The 25,664-nt window shown below is 39.3% G+C and overlaps 1 protein-coding gene across 5 annotated transcripts in view; it reads right to left on the bottom strand.

Annotated features, from left to right (window-relative positions):
* Positions 1-25,664, bottom strand: part of INPP4B (inositol polyphosphate-4-phosphatase type II B) — a 714,114-nt gene that overhangs the window by 82,488 nt on the left and 605,962 nt on the right. For all 5 annotated transcript variants that reach the window (XM_019977498.2, XM_070769067.1, XM_019977497.2 and 2 more), the window contains 5 exons: positions 16,099-16,271; positions 14,731-14,854; positions 13,553-13,670; positions 7,954-8,094; positions 6,103-6,200 (listed from right to left, as the gene is read on the bottom strand). In XM_019977498.2, coding sequence (XP_019833057.2) covers positions 6,103-6,200; positions 7,954-8,094; positions 13,553-13,670; positions 14,731-14,854; positions 16,099-16,271 — 654 coding nt within the window. The remainder of the gene's footprint in view (positions 1-6,102; positions 6,201-7,953; positions 8,095-13,552; positions 13,671-14,730; positions 14,855-16,098; positions 16,272-25,664) is intronic.

Below are 25,664 nucleotides of genomic sequence, written 5' to 3'. Positions count from 1 at the left end.
ATTCCCTCTTTGAAGTTCTTCATTCATTCCTTTGGCTGCATAGGGGCTTAGTTTCAGTATGTGTGATCTTTTGTTGTGGCACATCGGCTTCTCTCTAGCTGTGATGCGTGGGCTCAGTAGTTGTCGCTACTGAGGGATCTTAGTTCCTCGACCAGGGATGGAACCTGTGTCCCTTGCATTGCAAGGCAGATTTCTTAACCACTGGGCCACCAGGGAAGCCCCCACAAATGTTATTCTTGCTCACCTTCTCCTAGTTGATATTCTTTTCATTTAGCTACAGTGATGCTCGATGACCCTGAATCTAAGCATTTCTCCATTTTGTTGTGGGTTCCTTAGTCTTCCTTTCCCTGTATTACAGATGATCTCCTCCTATCACGTATGTTTTCTCATTTCCTACATGGAATATGTAGAAAATTATTTAAACAATTCCTCTAAAATTAACTATCCATAAAATATTAGTACTATAGTCCCTGGGGTCACAAAGAGTTGGACATGACTTAATGACCAAACAACAACGATCCTGTTCTCTTATTTCTGAAGACAGAAAGAATGCATAAGCACTTTTCTTTCTCCCCATGCAGAAGTAAAATCTGTGGCAATTCATGACCCCATGATGAATGTCAGAAATGATCGAAGAGAAACTAACACTTTTTGGACAACAAAAGCAACAAAAACAAAAGTAAATTATTCACAGAAAGGATCAATACTAAAAAAGAGCAACTAGTATTCTGGGAAGAGGGCTTCCCTGGTGGCTCAGACAGTTAAGAATTCACCTGCAATGTGGGAGACCTGGGTTCGATCCCTGGGTTGGGAAGATCCCCTGGAGGAAGGCACGGCAACCCACTCCAGTATTCTTGTCTAGAGAATCCCATGGACAGAGGACCCTGGTGGGCTACAGTCCTTGGGGTCGCAAAGAGTCAGACATGACTGAGTGAAGAGATTTAGAGTTAAGGTACATGATTGCTTGATCATGCCAAGTCTTTAAAGTATAAGCTACTGGGGGCAGAGTCTTTCATCTTTCACCATCCATAGCAATAAGCACAGAGTCTCACACATGATTTGGTCTCGATCAATGTCTGCTAAATTAAATATGAGGCTTACAGCAACCACAGCCAAAAAAATACAGGATGAAATATAACAATATTTTACTTAGCCTCATCACCAACCTAAGATTTGTTCTAAAAAATATTTTGTGCAATTGTTATACTACAGTTGATGAAATATTATATGTAAGGCAGGGATATCAAATACTGTGGAGGTAGTTGACATCAGCTCACTAAAAGCCCTGCCTGATCCCCCTTCTAAGCTCATCAGCTAGAACAGCCTACCCTTAAAGCACTTATACAGCGACCAATAAATGGCAACACTCCAATAGAACTGCATGAAAATATCCTTCTCCTTTGCTTAGGAAAAAAGACAAGAGAAGGGCATTATTATCAAAGAGAGAAATGAGAGATTGGAGAAGATAAATTGACACTTGGTCAGTCCTCATTTAAAGGGAAAACAAAGCATTTCATCTGCTCCTTCCACGAAACTCAGGGGCCTCGAATCATGTGAGATGAGATGGTTACTCTAAATCATTGAGCAGTTTGTGCCAGCGATTTACAGCAGTACTTTATTTTATTTTGCTAACCCACCACTTAAGTGTCTTAATGCTTTTGGTAGGATATGAAAGAGGCCTTGAAAGGTTTCTGAGCTCATCAAACCCATCTGGAAGATCAGAGCCAGAGAGAGAGAAACACTCATACCTGCCCCATGGGAGTTTCCCTAGTTGATCAAAGGGGCCAGTGAATATCACAGGCAGGGCCTGAGGGGAAGTAGCTCCTGATGATTTACTGTGCCTTAGAGTCAAGGCATCAAGAACAACTGTCTGGAAGCTGCATCACTAAGCCAGGATGGGAAGGGAGAAATCCACAACACAAGGTACCCGGACAGAGCACAGACCGCTCAGCCATCAACAGCTCTGCCTGATACCAACCTCAGATAAATATATATATATACACACACACACACACATTCATACCAACCTCAGATAAATATATATATACACACACACACACATTCATACCAACCTCAAATATATATATATATATATACACACACACATTCATACCAACCTCAGATAAATATATATGTATACACACACACATTCATACCAACCTCAGATAAATATATATATATATATACACACACACACACATTCATACCAACCTCAGATAAATATATATATATACACACACACACACATTCATACCAACCTCAGATAAATATATATATACACACACACACACATTCATACCAACCTCAGATAAATATATATATATACACACACACACACACACATTCATACCAACCTCAGATAAATATATATATATACACACATACACATTCATACATATAGATGTATACACATACACATGTATGTACACAAATGTATATACACATATACACATGTATGTATCCCATTAGTGGAATACTTGGTAGGTGGGAATGACCTCTCTCTCTCGGCAGATTAATGGGATCTAGAGCTGGGAAGTGCCTGTTACAGAGGAGGAAGCCAAGAATGGGTAATTCCTTTCCTGTAAATCTTTGCGGAAACGTCTATTGGAGCAAGAAATATACATATATATGTAAAAACATACGTATCTAAATGTACATCTATACATACACATATATGTACAGCGCTAGATCCCATAAATCTGCTGAGAGAGACAGAAAGACAGAGACAGAGAGAGAGGCAGAGAGAGAGGCTATTCCAAAGTACCAAGCCTTTTACTAATGGTCCTGCAGGTACAAGGAAGATGGAGTTGGAGGATAGTAATTCTTGAATTTGATGATTTCTTCCAAATGAACTTGAGACTTTCAAATAGATTAGTCTATAAATCACCAGACTATGCTGAACACACTGAAAGGAAATGCTGTTCTGTTGTCTGGCATCTTTAACTTTACTCCCCTCCCCACTAATGACTCCTAAGGGGCGTGTGTCCTATTAGTACAGCTGATAGAGCCATCAGGACAGAAGGATTCTGCATGTGTCGACTGCTGAATTGAGACTATCAACTGAACCTACCACATATTTAACAGACTTGGAGAATATTTGGGGAAGAATCAATGTTTTAGACCACAAAACTTAAGTATAAGAAAAGTAAAAGGATGGTAACTGCTTGATTGAAAGGGAAAATATAGGCTAAAATGACTTATTCATTAACTCCTGATATTGCAAAACTAGGGGACATCCCTAAATTAAAAAAAAAAAAAGTCTTTTGGGATAAAAAGGAAAGTTTTTATTTACTAATAGAATTTCACTAGTTCATAAATAATAAAAAACCAGGGTAAGTAAATGATGGATAGGATATCCAAAATGGATGAATAAGTGAAAGTAATATACTTATCCTTTTAACACTACTACAAATTATCCCTTGATTTCACTATGAAAGAAAAATAGTAGATTATATGGATTAGGTATATGATCCCACATCGAAATTTTTTCCTCCTTAACAAATAGCCTAACCTTTATTCCCACTCTTAATAAAACTTTTTGGTTCTTCCTTGAATGGAGTGCAATCCAGTGATGCTTTGGCTTCTGCATGAGGAATAATTATTGATTATTTGAGGAATAATCATAATTATTTCTGCATGAGGAATAATCCTATGTATGTCAGCATAATTTCATAGATATGGTTCAGACTTTTGTTATGAAAAATAACCACAGGCATGTCACACCTTCATTCTGTGCCAAATCTATGTAGCACTGTCTCAAAAATATGTTGACATAACAGGAAACAAAATATCAGAAAAATTCAGCATGTTAAGATAATTTATTTCAACTAATGAAATAAAACTGATTTGATGCAAAAGTCCAGCCTGTTTTCAAGGATGAGATATTTTTATATGTTTCTAAAACTGTTATTTTAATTAGCAATACATTATATGAGATCTCATGTTCTTCAAATTTTTAAAACTTACACTCCCATGGAGAGTTTAAATGACCTGAATGTAGGGATCACTTTGTATTTCCTATCTGAGAAACATTTCAACAATTATACATTTATACATATTTCTTTTTTGGAGTGCATAATTGTTTATGTATATAGTATTGAAATCGTTCAAAGACTTTATCAACAACCTACTTTTTAATATAACGTGTATTTTGAGTAGAGATGGTATAGCATTGGTTCTGAAACATTAGTATGGATCAGAAATCATCCGGAAGCCTTATTAAAACAGATTGCAGGGCAAGTGCAATAGATCTGCAGCGGGGCCTGAGTATTTGCATTGATAACAAATTTCCAGGTAATACAGATGCTGCAGGTACAAGGATCTCACTTTGAAAGGACCCTTATAAATAGAAAACAAGTTGTCTCTAAAAATTCTGGGAATTACTTCCAAATTACAAGTAACTGCGAGAGAATTATCCAGCAACATCCAAGTTATAATAAACTTTTCCCATTAATTACTAAAGCAAGATAGTTTTGTTTATATTATTAACCTTCCAAGTAATTTACAAATCTGAAATTCATAAGTATGCTGACTGCCAAAGAATCCCTCTGCACTTAATTTCATTTTGGCATTAAAAATATTTTATGTGAAATAAAACATAAAAACAGCAGTAAAATTCTCTAATGATACATACATGGATATGTTTATGCCACTGCAATATTCTGAAGTAAAATCACTGCGTTATAAAGAGGCCTAAATACTCTGCTACCTAAGCTATTTCAAACTAAGTATTAGAATACAGATCAAATTGCCAGCAGATAGATGACAGGCAGACTTTAACTACAGCTTTTGGTAACGATATTTCCTACTTTATTAAAACCTAGTTTCTTATTGTGACTATTTAAGTATCTCAACTTACTTATGTACAGTACTTATGGAAGAGCTCCAAACACACTCTTGAATCTGTGACTTTGGATCGCTCAAGTACGTACTTAATTTTGTGGGGAAAAAAAGGTGGCAGTACTGAACCGTGGCCCAAAACAAAACAGAAAACAAAATGTAAAACACATTTCTATAGGCTTATACCCCAACACGTTCACATAAATATTGCAATCAGTTCAGTTCAGTTCAGTCGCTCAGTCGTGTCCAACTCTTTGCGACCTCATGAATCGCAGCACGCCAGGCCTCCCTGTCCATCAACAACTCCCAGAGTTCACTAACACTCACATCCATCGAATCGGTGATGCCATCCAGCCATCTCATCCTCTGGCGTCCCCTTCTCCTCCCGCCCCCAATCCCTCCCAGCATCAGAGTCTTTTCCAATGAGTCAACTCTTCGTATGAGGTGGCCAAAGTACTGGAGTTTCAGCTTTAGCACCATTCCTTCCAAAGAAATCCCAGGGCTGATCTCCTTCAGAATGGACTGGTTGGAAATATTGCAATAAGTATGTTCAATAATTTGTGCCTTAATTTATATCATTTTTAATTAGTTGTAAAATTTATGTTCTGATTTATATAATAGGAATATATATAAACATACACACACACAGATCCTGATGCTGGGAAAGATAGAAGGCAGGAGGAGAAGGGGACAACAGAGGATGAGATGGTTGGATGGCATCACCGACTCAATGGACATGAGTTTGAGCAAGCTCCAGGAGATGGTGAAGGACAAGGAAGCCTGGTGTGCTGCAGTCCATGGGCTCGAAAAGAGTCGGACATGACTGAGCAACTGAAGAACAACACACACACATATAAATGCTAGAGATATATCTGATGTAGACTATAAATCAGAAACCTAAATCTGTATTAAAGTCTTTCATGTAGTTAAGGATGTACAAAATTTCTGTTGGATTCAGTTGAGATTTCTAATTATGAATTCCTTATTTTTAACTTCTGGCACTTTCCCAGGGCACCGAAATTAATGTCCTAATATGAGCAGCAGGACACACTTGAATGCAATCAGAACAATGAGGCAGGTGTCTGCGAGGCCACCTTGGCAATCAGTCTCTTTGGCGCAAACAATTTCAAAATCACTCTCACATTCCCACCCCGTGCTTTTTCCTTCCATTGACCTTTATGTCTGTCCTCTCCCAAAGAATTATTAATCAAGAAATTATTATTGTTGTGGGTTTTTTTTTTTTTTGGTAACTTGCATACTTACAATCAGGAGGCATCTTTTCCATAAATACTGTGTAATACTCTTTAAGGAGTTCAAAATTTTCCTGATTAATACTTTCTTGCAAAGAGACATCTCCAAACCTAAATATAGAAAAAAGAGAATAATTATGGTTTATAAAACAGGACCCCAAAGTAACTTTTTTATCTTTCTTTTTTAAATAGATGGTAACAGTTTTGCAAGGGAGGAGTCTGTTTTTTGACACAACATTGCATAATGGTGATTTTTAACATATTCCAGTTTCCACTGGCCCTGATTCCACCAATCTTTTTTGACATACCAAAGTATTCTTAGAATCATCATATGCGAACCTGAATGACATAAATCTAAAACACTAACCCCATGCCTCTGCATAACTGAGACTCTGTCCAAGTTAGTTTCTCCATCTCTGCAGGGCTGTATCTCTAAAGACACAAAGCCTCTTCCCTCTCTTTCTATTCTTCCAATCTTCCTCTTCACCAGTGATAGCTTGAGGAGAGGTCCAGAAGACCAGGACCAGATACTGAGCTGCATATAGCCTTAAACACACTGCTACAGGCGCACGGAGGGCCCTCCACTCTCCCAGGGACTAGCTCACTTCTGTAAACTATTTTTTTCTGTCCACACCATGAAGGATGCCAGCCTCTGTACTGGTGCTCTTCTGCTATCTTCTCAAGAGGACTATAAACGTAGTGGTTTTTTAGTTTAGTTAAAAAACAACAGTAAATGATTAAAACATTCTTATCAATCATGGCAAAGAACACAGTAGCTAACTATGGGGGTAGGAGATATATGGAGAAGGCGATAGCAACCCACACCAGTACTCTTGCCTGGGAAATCCCATGGACGGAGGAGCCTGGTGGGCTGCAGTCCATGGGGTCGAAAAGAGTCGGACACGACTGAGTGACTTCCCTTTCACTTTTCACTTTCACGCATTGGAGAAGGAAATGGCAACCCACTCCAGTGTTCTTGCCTGGAGAATCCCAGGGACGGGGGAGCCTGGTGGGCTGCCGTCTATGGGGTCGCACAGAGTCGGACATGACTGAAGCGACTTAGTAGCAGCAGCAGGAGATATATAGAGACTAAATTATAGATAAGGAAGCATTTTAAATACTCTCCAAAAGTTTAACTTTGGGGAGCTTTTTCAGCCAGGCTTTATAGCAAGACAGTAACTTCTTTCTGTAAGAAGTTTTAGAGAATCTTTTAAAAATGTATTTTGTGAACCTTAACTCTTATCTGTTTTTGATAATCTCTACATGTGAACCATATGAGATGCTAAAGTTAATTCCTTTACCTGCTAAAAAATGGTTTGTTACAATTACTTATGAAATCACATAAAATCATCTGTCATTTAACTGAGCAAACTATTATGAAAGGATGTGTTGGCATCCTCCAATAACAATTATTTTAGTAAATAAAACAAAGGAAAGGATAACATGTTTTAGGTCCAGAAAATTTTGCCACAATTAGTAGAGTTTACAATGGTGAAATACATGTGAGCATAAAACAATTCTAAAATTTGATACACACACATAGGTATTCGGAAACATGAAGAAAGCTAACCCATGTGAATATTTTGGTATTGACACCAATATTTTCCTTATTATTTTACAACATTTAAATTTGATATGAGCCAGGAATCCTTAAATATTGTCTATCCTTAATCCTTAAATTCTTATTTAAATTAAATAAGATTAAATTCTTAAATTTAAATCCTTAAATTCTATCAAGGAATTTAGTATGGATGAAAGGAAAATGTTACCCATGAATCCAGTGTCTATGTACATGTGGAATTACTCAGCATATTCATAACAATTAAAAAAAAAAAAGAACCGATCTTATATCGGAACCCCTTACCTCTCAGCAAGAGTCTGCTGTTCATTGATTCCAACGTTAAAAAGTACTGGATGCACATGAAGCAACTGTCCTTCTTTAATCTGCAGAGGCAGTGACTCAAACACCCTGGCTGGAACCTTCACCTCTACCACATAGTGCTCACTGGAGAGAGATGGGGACAGAGAGACGCAGCTCTGCTTTATTCCACTCAATTGTATTACTATAGAGTCATTGAAAAGAAACAACAGAACAGCTGGAATAAAGCACTGATTCAGGTTTTTGGCTGCTGTTTGCTTATTTGCTATTATTAATTCATTTGATAATCATTTCATTCACTTCACTATTAAATTACTTGGCATAAAGGAGTGTTTACATTTACTTCTATTACTTTGAGTTGTTTTAGGAAACGAAGAACATTTAAGTGCATGTTCATATACCATGTGCATAAGAGCGTCAATATTTGTTTTCTTGATTTAATTATTTTAAAACCAAGTCTCAGTGATAAGAAAAGCAATTAAATGATGGATTTTCAATAAAGTGAAACTAATGAACGAAATCATTTATAACATTCTTAGCATAGCCTAATTGTTATTATTGATGAACCCCCCTGTTTGTGATGGCCTGATGGAGATGCAATAGTTTTATTACTTAAGATGTAACCTTTGGTGATTCCTGATCATTTCTCCACATTATCATGGGAGTATTTTTTCATTGGAAATTTCTATTAAAAATTACCCCTAATGTTTAGTGTTGAAGATTTAAGTTAGGATTCACAAAATAAGGTCAAGAAGAATAGATGCTTACATATTCTGAAATGTAGTATCTTTTGATCCAGTGTGAACTGAGCAAAGAAATGTCAAGTTTCACCTGGAATTAAGGAAAGTCCGTGTGTTTCCTGAACCATACAGAGTGCTAGTGTTGTAATACATATATGGTGTAAGGAAGAACAGGAGAATCGGCGGGTCTCTATGAAAATCTTTTCAGTTTCTCTAGTATAATAATACTGATGCTTACTCTGAATCCTCGACTGCCAGAGTTTTTCACCTCAGCTTTGAACGAGAGAACTGGGAAATACCATCCATCCAGCAAGCAGGGATGTTAGCACTACCCTCAGATGGATGGACACTTTATTTTTCTTTTTAAAATTGCTTTCAGTGTCCTTTACAATAGACTGGCTAACAGACAGCTGATATTTACTTATTTCGAAATTTTCTGGAATATGAGAAGATTCAGTTGGTAAAGTCTGCTCTGCTTTTAAAGATTGCTCTGAAGGTGAAACATTATACACTTTATGATAGCTTTTTTTTAAAAATTGAAGCATACTTGATTTACAATGTTGTGTTAGTTTCAGATGTATAGCAAAGTGATACAGTTATATGCACACACATCTTTTCAGATTCTTTTCCATTATAGGTTATTATAAAGTATTGAATATAGTTCACTGTACTATTAAGTAGGTCCTTGTTTATCTATTTTAAACATAATATTGTGTACCTGCTAATCCCATACTCCTAATTTATCCCCCCATTCTCCTTTGGTGTGGTAGCCATTCCCTTCTCCAGGGGATCTTCCCAACCCAGGGATTGAATCTGGGTCTCCTGCATTTCAGGCAGATTCTTTATCATCTGAGCCACCAGGGAAACCCCAAGAATACTGGAGTGGGAAGCCACTTGCCCTGGTGGGTCAGATGGTAGAGAATCTGCCTGAAATGCAGGAGACATGGGTTCAATTCCTGTGTCAGGAAGATCGCCTAGAGAAGGCAATGGCAACCCACTCCAGTATTCTTGCCTAGAGAACTCCATGGACAGAGGAGCCTGGTGGGCTACAGTCCATGGGGTCACAAAAAGTCGAACACGACTGAGCTACTAACACTTTCACTTTCCCCTTTAGTAACCATGTTTGTTTTCTATTTATGCTTTTTAAATAAGTACATTTGTATTATTTTTTTGATTCTGCATATAGTGATATCATACGCCACTTGTCTTTGTATGACTTGTTTCACTTAGTATGATAATCTCTAGGTCCATCTGTGCCGCTTCCAGTGGCATTATTTCATTCTCTTTTATGGCTGAATCGTATTCCATTTTATACATACGTGTGTATATATGTATATACATACACACATCAATCTTCTTTATACATTCATCTGTCATTGGGCATGTAAGTTGCTTGCATGTCTTGGTTTTTGTAAATAGTGCTGCTATGAACATCAGGGTATATGAATCTTTTTGAATTACAGTTTTTGTTTTTCCTAGGAATGGGATTGTTGGATCATATGTTAACTTTATTTTTAGTTTTTAAGAAACCTTCACACCATTTTCCAATTAACGTTCCCACCAGTAGTGTAGGAGGGTTCCCATTTCGCCACAAACCTCTCCAGTGTTTACTATTTTTAGTTTTTGATGGTGGCCGTTCTGACTGGTGTGAGGGGATACCTCTTGGTAGTTTTGATTTGTATTTCTCTAATAATTAGCGATTAAGGTGAAGGACAGGGAAGCCTGGCATGCTGCAGTCCATGGGGTCGCAAAGAGTTGGACACAACTGAGTGACTGAACAACAAAATAATTAGCAATGTTGAACATCTTTTCATGTGCCTGTTGGCCAAATGTATGCTTCTCTGGAGAAATGCCTATTTAGGTCTATTGCGCATTTTTTTTTTTTTTTTTTTGTGATCAGGTTATTTGTGAGTGTGTTTTATATTGAGCTGTATAAGCTGTTTGTATATTTTGGAAATTAATCCCCTGTCAGTTGCATCATTTTCTCCCATCCCATTGGTAGTCTTTTTGTTTTGTTTATGGTTTCCTTTGCTGAGTAAAGGCTTTTGAGTTTAATTAGGTCCCATTTGTTTATTTTTGCTTTTATTTCCATTGCACTCAGAGACGGATCCAAAAAACATTGCTGCGATTTATGTCGGAGTGTTCTGCCTATGTTTTGTCACTCCATTAAAATATAATTGACATAAGCTCATTGTTTTAAGTACATAATTCAGAGTTTTAGCAAAGTTATAGAGTTGTGCAATCTCGACCATAATTCACTTTCAGAACATTTCCACTGCCTTAAAAAAATCTCCTTTGACTGCATTCAAACCCCAACCCCAAAGTCAGCCCCAGGAAACAACTGATCTTTTTCTATGTCTCTACAGATTTTACTTTTCTACATGTTTCATATAAAAAGAATCATGCAACATATAGTCCGTCGTGTCTGGCTTTTCTCATTTAGCATCATTTTTCAGTCATGTGTGTCATAGCCTGTGTTAGTAGCCTGCTGAATAGTGTCCTGTTGTTTGGGAATACCACATTTTGTCTGTGCATTCAAGTTGATGAACACTTGATTACTTCATGATTTTGGCTACCTGTGTTCTGAAAAATACTACTAGTTTTGTGTGGACATTTCCTCTTGGGAATATACTGATGAGTCATGTAGCAACTTTAGGTTAACTTTTTCAGCAACTGCCAAATTGTTTCCAAAGTGATAGGACCACCAATAACGAATGAGGATTCCAGCTCCGTGAACACGGGCTGTCCTTTCATTTACTGGATCGTATTAACTTCTCGAAGCATTATTTTGTGTGTTCGGTTTCCAACTCTTCATGAAAGTTGGTCAGTCATGTCCACCTCTTTGCAACCCCACGGACTATAAAGTCCGTGCAATTCTCCAGGCTAGAGTACTGGAGTGGGTAGCCTTTCCCTTCTCCAGGGGGATCTTTCCAACCCAGAGATTGAACCCAGGTCTCCTGCACTGCAGGCAGATTTTTTACCAGCTGAGCCACAAGGGAAGCCTAAGAATACTGGAGCAGGTAGCCTATCCCTCCTCCAGTGGATCTTCCCGACCCAGGAATCGAACCAGGGTCTCCTCCATTGCAGACGGATTCTTTACCAACTTAGCCATCAGGTGTGGTGTACGTGCTCAGTCGTGTCCGACTCCCCAAAACCCCATGGACCGCAACCCACCAGGCTCCCCTGTCCATGGGATTTTCCAGGCAAGAATACTGGAGTGGGTTTCCATTTCTTAGAGTGCTTTATTAAATTTAGTCTGATGTAGTTATTCTATTTGGTGCTATTGTGAATGGTTATCTAGTCACCATTGTTTCTAACAACTTTTCAAGAGTGTGCTTTATTCTTTTTCTTGTCTGGTCCAAACCCAGTCAGCCCCCTCTAGCAGGAGACTGCCGGATTTTATGGCCTGCTTTGCCCTCACAAAACTGTGCTGACAGAGCCGGGAATGATGGGAGCAACTCGGCAAAATTGCCACATACTCCTACTGACTTATCCAATGTACACCAGTTTTTCACGAATAAGTACTTCTAAATTTGTGCACAAATTTAGTTCTTAGTCGTAAGATGGTTGCTTTAGAAAATTCTGTCCAATTATGATGTCGCTTTCTGGAGAAAAAAATTGCCAAGCTGCTCACTTTGCCATTCCAGTTTCATTCCCATCCATATGATAGCTTTTGAATTTAGATCAGTCTAAAGAACTCCCTCAGAAAAAAACATCTGCACTCTGCCTAGAGCAAATGGCCTGGTAAGCTTCGGTTATAAACTGTGATAAAAGTATCCATTTCCCACCTTTGCTAATAAGCTTCATAGTAATACAGGGTGGCACTGTTTTCCAGGCATGTATATGAGCAATTTTATTCCCTTTTCCTCCAATGAATGGCAAATTAAGCATTAGGCTGCGTTTGACATACTTAGTTTTAAAGGGATGTGGTTTTCCTTTATATATAAGACTTACCTTTCAATCAACCATGGATTTCTGGGCATTCTTTACACAAATGTTTAAATAATTATATGTTTATTATAGAAAGAAAACAAGTTTAGTTTGAATTTTTATATTTCATACCTAAGTCTCTTCATCTCTCTCTGGCATGAAAAGGGCTCTCTTTAGAAAATTCTTTTTTTTTTTCACTCTGATTTGAGAAAACTTCAAATTTCAAATATCTTCGTGCAGCATTTAAAAGTGCTAATGCCAGAATGGTTAAAATTTCAAGGACTTCTGACTGAAATAATGTATCCATAGGATGTAATTCTTCTATTGGAGGTCTATTCTACACACCATCATTTTTCTTAATTATTTGATATTTTTCCCATCGTAAAATGACCTTCAAAGCTATTTATTTAAAACTGTTCTTGGAAATCTCAGTCTGACAGTGAATTGTCAAAAATAATTAAGAAAAATGGTGGCATATGCCCCTAACATAGAAATACATCTTTTCTAAAATGTTGCTGCTTTTAGCAGAATTTAATATCATCTCAAGAATTATGACACTATTAAGCAAATGATTCCAGCAAAAGTAAAAACATCCAGAGCTTTAGACTAGATAGTAATAAAAAGAAAAATGTTTTTTCTCATGCTTGCTATTACTTTGAATTCCTTACATTTCACGGGGGAGCATTATCCTATTTATTTCACTATAGTGCAATTTATAAACATCCATGAAACTTCTAGGAGTTTTTCAGTATCTTCCTCTGTCATGTCACCTACATTTATTTCTCATTCAAAAAAGGAAAAGAGAACAAAAGAAACATTTCCAAGCCAAATCTCCATTCTCCTTGGCTCTGTTGTCGGGGGTTAGTAAAAAATATCTAACAAAGCTTGGTGTTTAGGAAATGGGCACCACTTACCGCCTTCCTGTTATAACTGGCAAGACATCATTGGATGTGGCTTCAATTATTTTAAATGCGACTTTTTTCAAATCCGAAATACCAACGGCCATGTCCTCCAGCATTCCAATTTCCTCACCTAAGCAAGGGCAAAGGAACCTAGTTACAAACACACTATTTGAAGAGAATGTCACTTTGTACTCCGCCTCCCTGCTAGAATTTGTTCTAACAATTTAGTGAATGATTTCCTGAATGCAGTGAATCCATTCTAAGGACATTTGCCTGAGTCTGAAGGTTTTCATCAGTGAAATCAGAACCGTGTCAATAGACTCCAGCTGTCCATATACCTTTTGAAGGGAGGAAGGAGGTATACCTTTCCTGAAAGGCTAGAGAGAAGCTTTAATTCTTTGATGGCACAAAGTATTGTGCAAATCTTTCTCCCTTGGCAGGACTGACATTTGATTTCTAGAAAATAGAAACGGTTGCATTGAAGATCACTGACCTAAGCTCATGCTAGCTTTATATTTAATACCCTGAAAACATAAAGCCTAACGAGGAGGTAATTAAGAATAAGTCCTGTGCAAAAGAAATATAATGTGAGCCACATACATACTTTTAAATATCCTAGAAGTCAGATTTTTAGAGTAAAATTTTAAAGGTGAAATTACCTTTAATACTGTTTTCCTTTAGCCCAATATATCCCAAACAGCATTTCAGCTGTAAATCAATATACAATGATTAATTCTTCATTAATTATTAATATAAAACTGTTTTCCACTAGTTTTTGAAGTCTGGTGGGCATGTCGAGGACTTATTGATCTGGCCTAGATATGTTTCAAGGGCTCAATTGCCACACCAACCTATGTATTGAACAGGGCAGTTCTAGACATTAGAGACTTGGGAACTTTAAAAATCCAGTCATTGAAACTAGGTTGGCAAAGCTTTTTATATTTAAAAAGCCAGATGGTTGCTCAGGACTCCACTGTGAAGTAATCTATAATTCCATTTTCAAAACATAATGAGGTTAAAAGCACAGTGACAAGGAGAATGAATATAACGAACTGAAAGTTATATTCTTTCTCTAATGCTTGATGCAAGAAAGGTTGATCTCTTATTTTTATGTTTAACTGAAGAATCTATGGATCACATAGCCTTATGAATAGGGATATTATTTTAACATGGACCAAAGCAATACTCACTGTATGTGCTCAGCAGTCCTTCATATTGTACTATCAATCCCACCGTGTGAAGCTGCTCAAGGAAGCCAGGGTCATACAGACTTGTGTGCAATTTGATGATAAAACCACAAACCAATCCAGCAAGCTAAAAAAAGAAAAAAGAAAAGAAAAACACTGAAGAAATTCCTGGGGTCAGTGAGCTTTAATTTAAAAATATTTAAGACTTTTGAGACATCACAGACTTCATTAGAAACTTCCAAGTATGTGTAACAAAATTGTAACTATTTATATATCCATTTTGAAACCACGGATGTCTAAACCCATGCTGCAGGACAGTTTGGGAAAGGCAGCACTGTGAAAAGGGAAAGACCAGGCAGTAAAATCATAAAAAGTCACTTAACACTTCCAAGACTTTCTCACATATTTTTGCACATGAAGAATAGAGATAATAGTTCTCATTCCTCAGAGTCATTGAAAGAACACAGTGGAGAGATTTGTGTAAGGCAGAGCAAAGTGCTTGACACTTCGCTCCATTTACTACTGGGTCATCCATGAAATCATAGGGGACAAGGGATATTTTGGTTAAATTATTCCCTTTATCTGGATGGTTAACAAAGACAGACTTCTGTCTCTTTCCCTCCAGGTGTGTGTCTGCAAAACTCAGTCATGGGTGCAGGCAGGAGGGGAGTGGGAACACGGCTATTCTGACGGAGGCCAACCTTGTCGCCACGGGCTAGGGTGGGGTGTAGCAACGGAGGTGATACTGCCCAGCCTTCATCCAAGACTATGGCCTGGCAAACTTCTATATAAACGACAAAAACAAAAAGCAACAACAAAACAGACTATTATAAGGCCCTGTCCAGGAATTCATGAGGGAGCTGTAGAAATAAGGGTTGCAAACAGATCCCTTTTGCCAGTCCTGGCTACTCTCTGCGCAGCGCATGGTGCAGAGACCCCAGGAATAATATGAGGCCAGGACAAGGGACTCTTTCCTTCAAAGACTCTGTGCCCTGTGAAACAATGGACATTTCAGGGACTTGGCCACCTTTTTGCAGAAATAAATATTTAAGGTCTCACACACTGTTTCTATTCAGCTAGGTATCTATTATGAATAAGAAAAGCTGGGTATCAATACCTTAAGAAAAGGATCCCCTTAAAAAGCAAACTACTAGATTTTCCTGGTGGTCTAATGATTAAGACCCCAAGCTTCCAATGCAGGGGGCATGGGTTCAATCCCTGGTCATGGAACCAGGATCCCACAGGCCAGGTGGTATATATGGCCAAAAAAAATAAAATAAGCAGACTATCATAAGAAGATCTCTTTCCTCACTGAGGATACTATCTGACAGCCCATCAGTGCGCTGGGCTCAAAAAACAAGAGGCACCTACTGCTTGGCTGAAGACGATGTCTCTTCTCAACGTCAGCATCAAACACTGGGGCAGGCTGTAGGCGAGCTCCTGGAGGAGCACGAAGGTCAGGGACTGCTTAGCTCGATTCACCACTTCTCCCATGCAGTCCTTCAGGGTAAGGATGAGGGGATACAACTGCTCATACCAGTCTTCTGTGGGGTGGACAGAGCATAAGAAGAGTGGGATAGATAGATTAAAGAAGGTCTTGGAGGACAGAACCAATTTATTTATTTTCAGTGACGTTCTACACCATACTTAGAAGTTACAAAGATAAAAGATTTCCAATCCCAATCTTTCCTCTGAACTCCTGATGTCTATAACCAGCCACGCATTGGACTCTCCACTTGGATCCTATCTCACTCATTTATAGAAGAACTCCTCTTCCTCTCTGCTCATCTCTAATCTGGGCATTGCCTGGATCTTGGTGGATGATGCCACCAAACTCTTCCCCTGCTGGAAACATGTTTTCCTGGACTCCTTCTATAGTCTTCACACTTACTGGGTAATGAAATTAGTTCTACCATCATAATAGGGCTTCCCTGTGGCTCAGATGGTAAAGAATCTGCCTGCAATGTGGGAGACCCAGGTTCTATCTCTGGGTCAAGATGTTCCCCCAGAGAAGGGAATGGCTACCGCCTCCAGTATTCTTGCCTGGAGAATTCCATGGACAGAGGAGCCTGGTGAACTACAGTCTAGGGGTTTCAAAGACCCATCAAACACTCATCTTCCTTTTGCCCTCTCCCATCATCAGTTATCCGTTTCCCATGGACTGCTTTCTATCCTGCTCTGTGAGTGACTCCTCTTCCTCCAGGCATATCCTTCTCCAATCTTTTCTCAACAGAGTTGCTACAGAGATCTTTCTAATCAATTTGAATTCCATCACTCACTCTTTCATTTCCTTACTATTTTAAAGACACCAAAGCATTCAGAACAAAGTCCCAAAGCATGACAGACCCTGCATTATCTGATCTCTGCCTATGTGTCCAGTCTCATCTCTCAGAGCTTTTTCATCTGTAGCCTTGAGTCCCAGGAGAGCTGAACAGACAAATTTCCCCACACCTGTTCTGCTGTCTCATCTCAGTGTCTCTGCAAATCCTATCTGCAGTCCTGGAGCATTCTTCCCTTGCTTATCTTCCTGACAAATACTTTATCTTCTCTGCAGACTCAATTCAGAGTTTCTCTCTTCCAGGAAGTCTCCTTGATTTCCCCCCTAAATCCCCTCCTCATTTACTAAAATTTGGGTCAGGTTCACTTTCCTTTGTGTTCACAGCTCCTTGCCCATACTCTTCTGCAAGAAAGTGAACTCACTGAGGGCAAGAAATTTCTGTTTTAATCACTGGATCTCCGGATCACAGCATATAAAATATTCAGTTTTTAATTAAATGAGTAAAGTTGGAATAAATAAAACAAAAGTCTTTTAACATATAGGTATGAATGAGAAAATCAAGTTTTTGACAGTATTTGGAATCTGAATAGCCTTTCTTCAAATCAGGATACAAAACTGAAACCATCTGTGCTTTCTGTATGCCTAGAAATTTAACATGTTTCAGTTACATAATTATGACTTTGGCATGTGATATAGAAACAAGTTATATTCTATTTCAATCTATTTGAAAATCAAATCCTGACAAATGTCAAATATTATAAATTCCAGACTGTGTGCTATTCCATTAATATATAAATTGACAGTGGTATGACAAATACAAATACAATTGAAAAGAAATGAGCGCATGCTGAAAAATTAACTGTGAATCAAGATCTGAAGTGATACAATCTTCTCAGTTTACAGAGGGAGTAATGTGAATGGTCAATAATCAGTTAAGACCTTGAAAGAGTTATAGGTAGTGATGAAAAGAATCATAATCATTATTGCACCATATCTACCGTCACTTACTTATTTTATGTTCTATAATAGATTAGATGAAATAAACCAAAATGGTTGAAAGGATAATTAATGGTCCCAACTTAATAAAAAGAGATGCTCCTGTTAATACTCTATGTAAATGCTTATGTGAAGTTGTAATACAAAATACATTAGGAACATTAGGAGTTATTATTTTAAAATATTGTAGAATTAAGTGTTATGACAGGAATAAAAAACACTAGAGAAAAGAGAATTCAATGAAAGCCTATTAAATCTAATCATTTAATAAAGGACTCATTTGTGGGCAGCTTAGGATAAAATATGAACAGTGGTTCAACTGAAATAGGCACTGGGTAACTATTGATTTTTATGTCATTAGTAGACATAAAAGGGCAAATGGAGGTACATTAGACTTATTTTCAGAGTAAAAGACACATCAAGAGACATCAAGAAGAAATACTTGATATTCATATTGTTTTCATATTTATATTGTTTTACCTTTCACTCTCTTATTCGATTACTGTTCTCAATGTGAATATGCAGACACATACACGTGGAAAACAAGTATCTCAATAAATCGACCCAGATGTATATCTTAAAAGATAACAGACTGAGAACCCATTTTCCTTTGTGTTGAGGTCTGCAAAAATGAATTTCTACTGAAGAATTCTCCAACACAGAATAAAGCCTGTGTGCAGTAGATGGCGCTGCTTTATCAGCCTGAAGTAAAACTACTTGGTCACTTACTCCATTCCGGTAACTGGTTTACACTCTTCTACGCATTTGCAAAGTTCCCAAATAGCAGGTACATGTTGTCTGGGCACCTAGCATCCTATTCTGTGTCAAGTGATCAATAACCTCGCCAAAAGTGTGATAAGCTCTTTCTATCAGAAAGTGGAAAATTAACTTATTCCCACCCCGCCTTGGAAGATACTAAGTGACAGCTCAAATTAAACAGAGCTGATGGTTTTTATTAAGGATCTTTAAAAGAAGAATCTTCACAGATTTCTTCATCGGCATAATTTTTTTAGTCACTTCTAAACCTATCTTCACTCTAATTTAACCATTTGATTCCTAATCAGAAATGCAATGAGATTAAAAAAGAAAGAGATCCCCTGATCTAGTCCTACTAGAATAAAACTGAGGACCTGGAAAAATAAATAAACACACTGAAATTCTAAGTCTAGAAGTGCCCTTAGGTATTTGACACTAACCACTTTCCAGTGTCTTTGCTTACTATAATTATATATACTTCTTATGACTAAAATTTAAGGAAAAGGACAATATACGAAAACAACGATGAATAAGAAAATTACAAGTTGGTGAGCAAGGCAGAATGTCTTAAAGATAGCAGTAAGCTTCCTATACAGAAGTATACATGGGAAAGCTAAAAGTACATTTTTTTTTCCTAGAAAAGAAGCAATTTAATTTTAGCAAATAAAGGTAAATCTCACTGGCAAATGCAAATTGCAACGACTTCAGGTTTTCTTCCCTGTTAATATTCACTCAGTGTAAATCTCAGGTTCTGAAATAGACACAATGGTGTGTGACAGGGCAGAGACAGGCTGAAGCAGTCAGTTCATAAAGGGCCTTTCTGCTTCAATGAGCATTCCAAATCACTCTGAGAAAGGCACAGCGAATGCTTAAGTTTGTTCCCTGAAAAATATTTTTGGGGTACAACAAAAAAAGCAGCAGCTCCTGACAACTCTGAGACCACTGTGACATCATCCCTTACGGCTTCCTGTCTCTCCGTACTTCACAATTTACATGGGGTTTATTTTGTCCTGACGGGAAAGTCGTTTTCTGGGATGGATGAAGACGGTGTTCATTCTGCGTGTTCTAGATTCAAGTAAGAAATCTTGAAATGAGATTCAGACTTATCTTTAAACAAGGAAAAGTGGTGCCTTTTATGTATGAGGGAACCTTCTGAGGCACTCTAAATTATTTATGTCTTCATGTGAGTGGTCTTACATGGGTGCATATTATATGCAAAAATTCATTAAGCTCTTCACTTAAGATGTATCTACTTTTCAGTATGTGTTATAGCTCAATAAAAGGCTTAAAAAAAATCTTGAAATGCACACATCCACTCTTTTGAGTTTAGCTTCCTCATGTTTCAGCTGAGATTGTTACACACACACACACACACACACACACACACACATATACACTCGTATGATAAACCCAGAGACGCCAGGTAGCTAAGGGCTTGCCAACATGTAGTCACTGCGCCTACACCTCTCACAGAAGCTAACTGGCCCAGCAGACACTTAAGTGCCCGCATCATTGATTCTATCCCCTGGGCTCCTTTTAGTGACAGAGGAAAATATGAAGAGAATGTTTTAGTATCTCTATAAAAACTTGCTGAAACTCCTTAACCCTGAGACCAACAAGCAGAGTCTTTCCTCAGGAAAGCATAAAATGTGTGTGGCTTAGCTGAGCTTTTCCTGAGCTTTGTGAAGTGTGTTGGAAGTCGTCCAAGCAGAGCCTGTTTTCCAGCCCTTGACTCGCTTCTTTAACAGGATTCGAGTGAATTCACTGAAGGATTCAAAGGATGACGGCCGGGCGCCCCCTTCACCTCCTCCACACACCATCTACTTCCTGTACAGGATGTTCACGTCCTCTGAGCTCAATGGCTCTTATGTTGCTCAGGAGGAAAATAAAAGAGCCAAATTCCAACCGATGGTAGCAGAATATAATGTTTTCTTTCCAATTTCTGAGCCATTTTCTTCTCAGGTGCTCAGTCTCCTTCATTCACTGAAAATAATTAACTTCACAGAAGCTTGTAGCCAGTATTATTTTTGTTATCACAACTTTTCAGACATTGGGAAAAAAATGAAAAGCTCAAAGCTTGCCTGCCCATTAAACTTTATGCAAAGGGATAGGAGAAATATATGAGCCTGGCTCATAGGATTTACCTAAGTTCAGAAGATGATGAAATGCGGAGCAGAACAATTAGAATGGCCTTTAAGGAGGGTGATAAAATTCCCAAGGTTGTGAGAGGAACCCATTCTACAGCTGACAGGATTTTTAACAGGATGTCCAAACCTCAGGCGGCATAGAATTGGCAGTGGTTTCAAGGTTGGGGGCTGGGAGTGGGTATATCTCTGCCCATAGAGTCATCGATGGTTTTGAAGGGCCTCTGTTCTATATTAGGGCTCCCCAGTGGCACAATGAGAAAGAATCCACCTGCTAATGCAGGAGATGCCAATGACATAGGTTCAGTCTCTGGTTCAGGAAGATCCCCTGGAGTAGGAAATGCCAACCCACTCCAGTGTTCTTGCCTGAAAAATTCCATGGACAGGGGAGTCTGGTGGGCTACGGTCCATGGGGACACAGGAGCTAGACGCAGCCGAGAACACAACTGAGAACACAACTGCTCTACATCGACTCAGAGATGGCTACCTGTGTGACGGGCTGTGTTTTGGGTACAGTTTTACAATGCGAATGTCAGTGCTTGGAGGGATCAACTAATGATAAGGTTTCCTCTCCAGATACCTTACAGCAGGACTCCTTTGTATACTACACACGTGCAACTTTGGTCATAGACCCTAGACACCTGGCCATCAGAGGGCTCCGAATATCAGCTGAATCCTGGGCTACAGAACACAGAAATGAAGCTAATCCAGACAACAGATGAGTAATCAGGGAACGAGACGCACCTGCTGAGGCCGAGCTGCCTAGAATGACGTCCCTGGCCACTAAGAATGCCCTCCTCCAAGTCTTCCTCACTCCATCTTCATGAATCATTTCCTGGCTCTGGTCCAGGAATTAAAAAAAAAAAATCTATATTCATCTGTCTTCAACAAATGCTAAGCTGCCTTCCATGTATCAATTTCCCCTTTTTTTCATTGCCCATCATGAGAAATACTGCATCTGTGGAGGACTGGCCACCAGGACCCCTTGATATTCACCCCCAAGGATGCTCATGTGCCTTCTAAAAAATGGTGTAATACTATCATCCCTCCATACCCACAGGTTCTACATCTGGCAATTCAACCAACCACAGATGCAGAACCTTCAGACACAGAGGGTCAACTATATACTCATTTGTTAGACAAGTAGAACCTCTTCAGTATGAGGTCCTGGGGTGATACTAATATTAAAACTCATGACCACTACCCTCAAGGAGAAAGTCTCAAGAGGTGTAAAGCAATGCCTTCAATATAAGGAGGGTATGATAAGTGCTGAGAAAGTTGGGACAAAACACATCCAGAGGGGTTAAGGGTTCAGAGGCAAGAGAATGCATCTCTGGTGAGAAGATCAAGTTCAGACAAGGTCCTGTTGCTTCCTGAACACGTGAAGGGAGAGCTATGCAGAGGGAGGTCAGAGAAGCTGCTTGGTATATAGGGAGTGAACACCAAAACAGTGAGTCTTTGTACAACAGTCGGGGAGGGATGTCTGGTTTGATGATGCCGAGTGCTGTAAACAGAAGCCATGAACTAACTTGGAGGAGGTCATAAGTGGGACTGGAGGGAAGAGGGGATGGAGCTAAGATGACAAAAAGACTTGGAAAAGGTAGGAATAAAGGGGAAGTAAGTATTGAATGACAACCCACGCCAGCATTCTTGCCTGGAGAATCTCATGGACAGAGGAGCCTGGTGGGCTACGGTCCATGAGGTCACAAAGAGCTGGACATGACTGAGTGACTAAGCATACACACACATGAGTTGAGCTTGAAGCCATGATAAAAAACAATGGAAAATCAAGTGGACAGTCACCATGGTAGGCATAGGGAATGGAGTAAGTAGAAGTAGGGGGAGAAACAGGTAGATATAAATTTTAGGTGAACAGAGAGACCAAAGCTAAGAAACAAGGCCAAATCTAGAAATAATGCATGCATGTGTGCATGTTAAGTCACTTCAGTTGCATCTGAATCTTTGCGACTCTATGGACCATAGTCCACCAGGCTCCTCTGTTCATGGGATTCTCCAGGCAAGAATACTGGCTGCTGCTAAGTCGCTTCAGTCGTGTCGGACTCTGTGCAACCCCATAGATGGCAGCCCACCAGGCTCCGCCATCCCTGGGATTCTCCAGGCAAGAACACTGGAGTGGGTTGCCATTTCCTTCTCCAATGCATGAAAGTGAAAAGTAAAAGGGAAGTCGCTCAGTCGTGTCCGACTCTTCGCGACTCCATGGACTGCAGGCTCCTCCGTCCATGGGATTTTCCAGGCAAGAGTACTGGAGTGTACAGTACTCTTGGAGTGGGGTGCCATCGCCTTCTCCGAAGAATACTGGAGTGGGTAGCAATTCCCTTCTCCAGGGATCTTCCTGACTCAGGGATCAAACCTGTGTGTCTATGTCTCCTGCATTGGCAGGTGGGTTCTTTGCCACTAGCTCCACCTGGGAAGCCCCTGGGTATCAGGTAGGGCAAGGTTAATGGCAACCCTGGGAGGAAGAGTCCATATAAATGCTGTGTCTTCCTTTGTCTCTAGTAGCAACAGTCTTAAAGGCACCAAAGGTATTCACACAAAGGGCAAAGATACATCTTCAGATGTAATCATCATAGTGTCCAGTGAACTATGACCAAAGTAAGTGACTGATCGTGGTACCTTCCAGATGTATGAGAAATGACTGGACTGCCTGACTCCAGACAAACTGCCAGGGGAAGAACAAAGCAACCTTTTCTCACGTCAAGGAAACCTTGTTTGTTTAAATCCTGCCAGTCTGAGAACAATGTCATAAAACTTTCCAGTCTTGCTCTTAGCCAAACAGCAAAGGAAATGCATCAACTGCTACCCTGGTTAAACTTCTCATTTCAGAGCACAAAGTTGAAAGCTTGAAGTAAATTCTGCTGAGACAGTTTCCAGGAACTAAATCCATTAGTCAAACAAGCTCTGTATAGGTGGAAGCAAAAAAAAATTTTGAATCAGGGCTTATGCTGGAACAGGAAGAGTCACATGTTCACATTCCTTGGGCTTATTTTGCCTTTTGACCTCTCAAAACTATAATCTCAGAACTCTGATCTACAAACATGCTGAAATTGAAGAGTAAGTTCATAGGTTATGAGTCAACAAGCAACCCCAAATCACCAATACATCTACAACAAAGAGCTCTTGTTATTTAAATTTTGTCCACTATCTGTGATTGAGAAGAGAGGGGTGGTGGAGAGTGAGTTGATAAAAGCTTGGTTAGAACACTGAGAGGACAGAAAATGAAACACATTTCTATCCTGAAGTGCACTAGGTAAGTGAGTAGTTTCCTGGTTAAGTTCAAGGCCAGTGGAATACACTGCACCCTTAGAAAATTATTTCTACAAATCCAACAAAGTCTAAAGTAAATAGATTCAACTTATAAGTGCTGAATAAGTAGGCAAGAGGGGCTTGCTTCCCCAGTGGCTCAGCAGGTAAAGAATCCTCCTGCAATGCAGGAGACACAGGAGACATGGGTTCAACTCCTGGGTCAGGAAGATCTCCTGCAGAAGGAAATGGCAACCCACTCCAGTATTCTTGCCTGGAGAATTCCACAGACAGAGGAGCCTGGTAGGCTACAGTCCAAAGGATCACAAAGACTCAGATATGACTGAGCGACTAAGGTAGGCAAGTAACCAACCAAACAATACTATTTCCCATCCGAAAGTGGAGAGTGAAAAAGTTGGCTTAAAGCTCGACATTCAGAAAACGAAGATCATGGCATCTGGTCCCACCACTTCATGGGAAATAGATGGGGAAACAGTGGAAACAGTGTCAGGCTTTATTTTTCTGGGCTCCAAAATCACTGCAGATGGTGACTGCAGCCATGAAATTAAAAGACGCTTACTCCTTGGAAGGAAAGTTATGACCAACCTAGATAGCATGTTCAAAAGCAGAGACATTACTTTGCCAACAAAGGTTCGTCTAGTCAAGGCTATGGTTTTTCCTGTGGTCATGTATGGATGTGAGAGTTGGACTGTGAAGAAGGCTGAGCGCCAAAGAATTGATGCTTTTGAACTGTGGTGTTGGAGAAGACTCTTGAGAGTCCCTTGGCCTGCAAGGAGATCCAACCAGTCCATTCTGAAGGAGATCAGCCCTGGGATTTCTTTGGAAGGAATGATGCTAAAGCTGAAACGCCAGTACTTTGGCCACCTCATGCGAAGAGGTGACTCATTGGAAAAAACTCTGATGCTGGGAGGGATTGGGGGCAGGAGGAGAAGGGGACGACAGAGGATGAGATGGCTGGATGGCATCACCGACTTGATGGACGTGAGTCTGAGTGAACTCTGGGAGTTGGTGATGGACAGGGAGGCCTGGCGTGCTGCGATTCACGGGGTCACAAAGAGTCGGACACGACTGAGCGACTGATCTGATCTGATTCTATATTATATGCCTCACATTTCCCACAAGGGAGATATGAATCTTTTTTTTTTTCCTTCTTTTGGTCTATCTCAGATTCTCTGTGGGTACGAGTGTCATCAGATATATGAGAATGTGAAATATTTTTTCAATTGTGATTATGAATACGTGGCATCTGTTTCTGCATAAGGTACAATTCCATAGTAAATGTTTAAGAGATACTGAAGGGATTGATTTTCATGAAGTTATCTCATAATATTGCTAATTTTTATCTGATAAAACTTAACAGTTTGTGCAAAGCGTGATTGCAAACACTTTATCTATACAGATTTAAGATTAGTGATGCTTTCTCCTGGAAATAAGAGAAGCAGTGCAGAATCGTGATTCAGGGGACAAGGTACTCAACTTGG

Source organism: Bos indicus, chromosome 17, assembly GCF_029378745.1.
Source record: "Bos indicus isolate NIAB-ARS_2022 breed Sahiwal x Tharparkar chromosome 17, NIAB-ARS_B.indTharparkar_mat_pri_1.0, whole genome shotgun sequence".
NCBI lineage: Eukaryota > Metazoa > Chordata > Mammalia > Artiodactyla > Bovidae > Bos > Bos indicus.
This window is presented reverse-complemented; position numbering and strand designations above follow the sequence as displayed.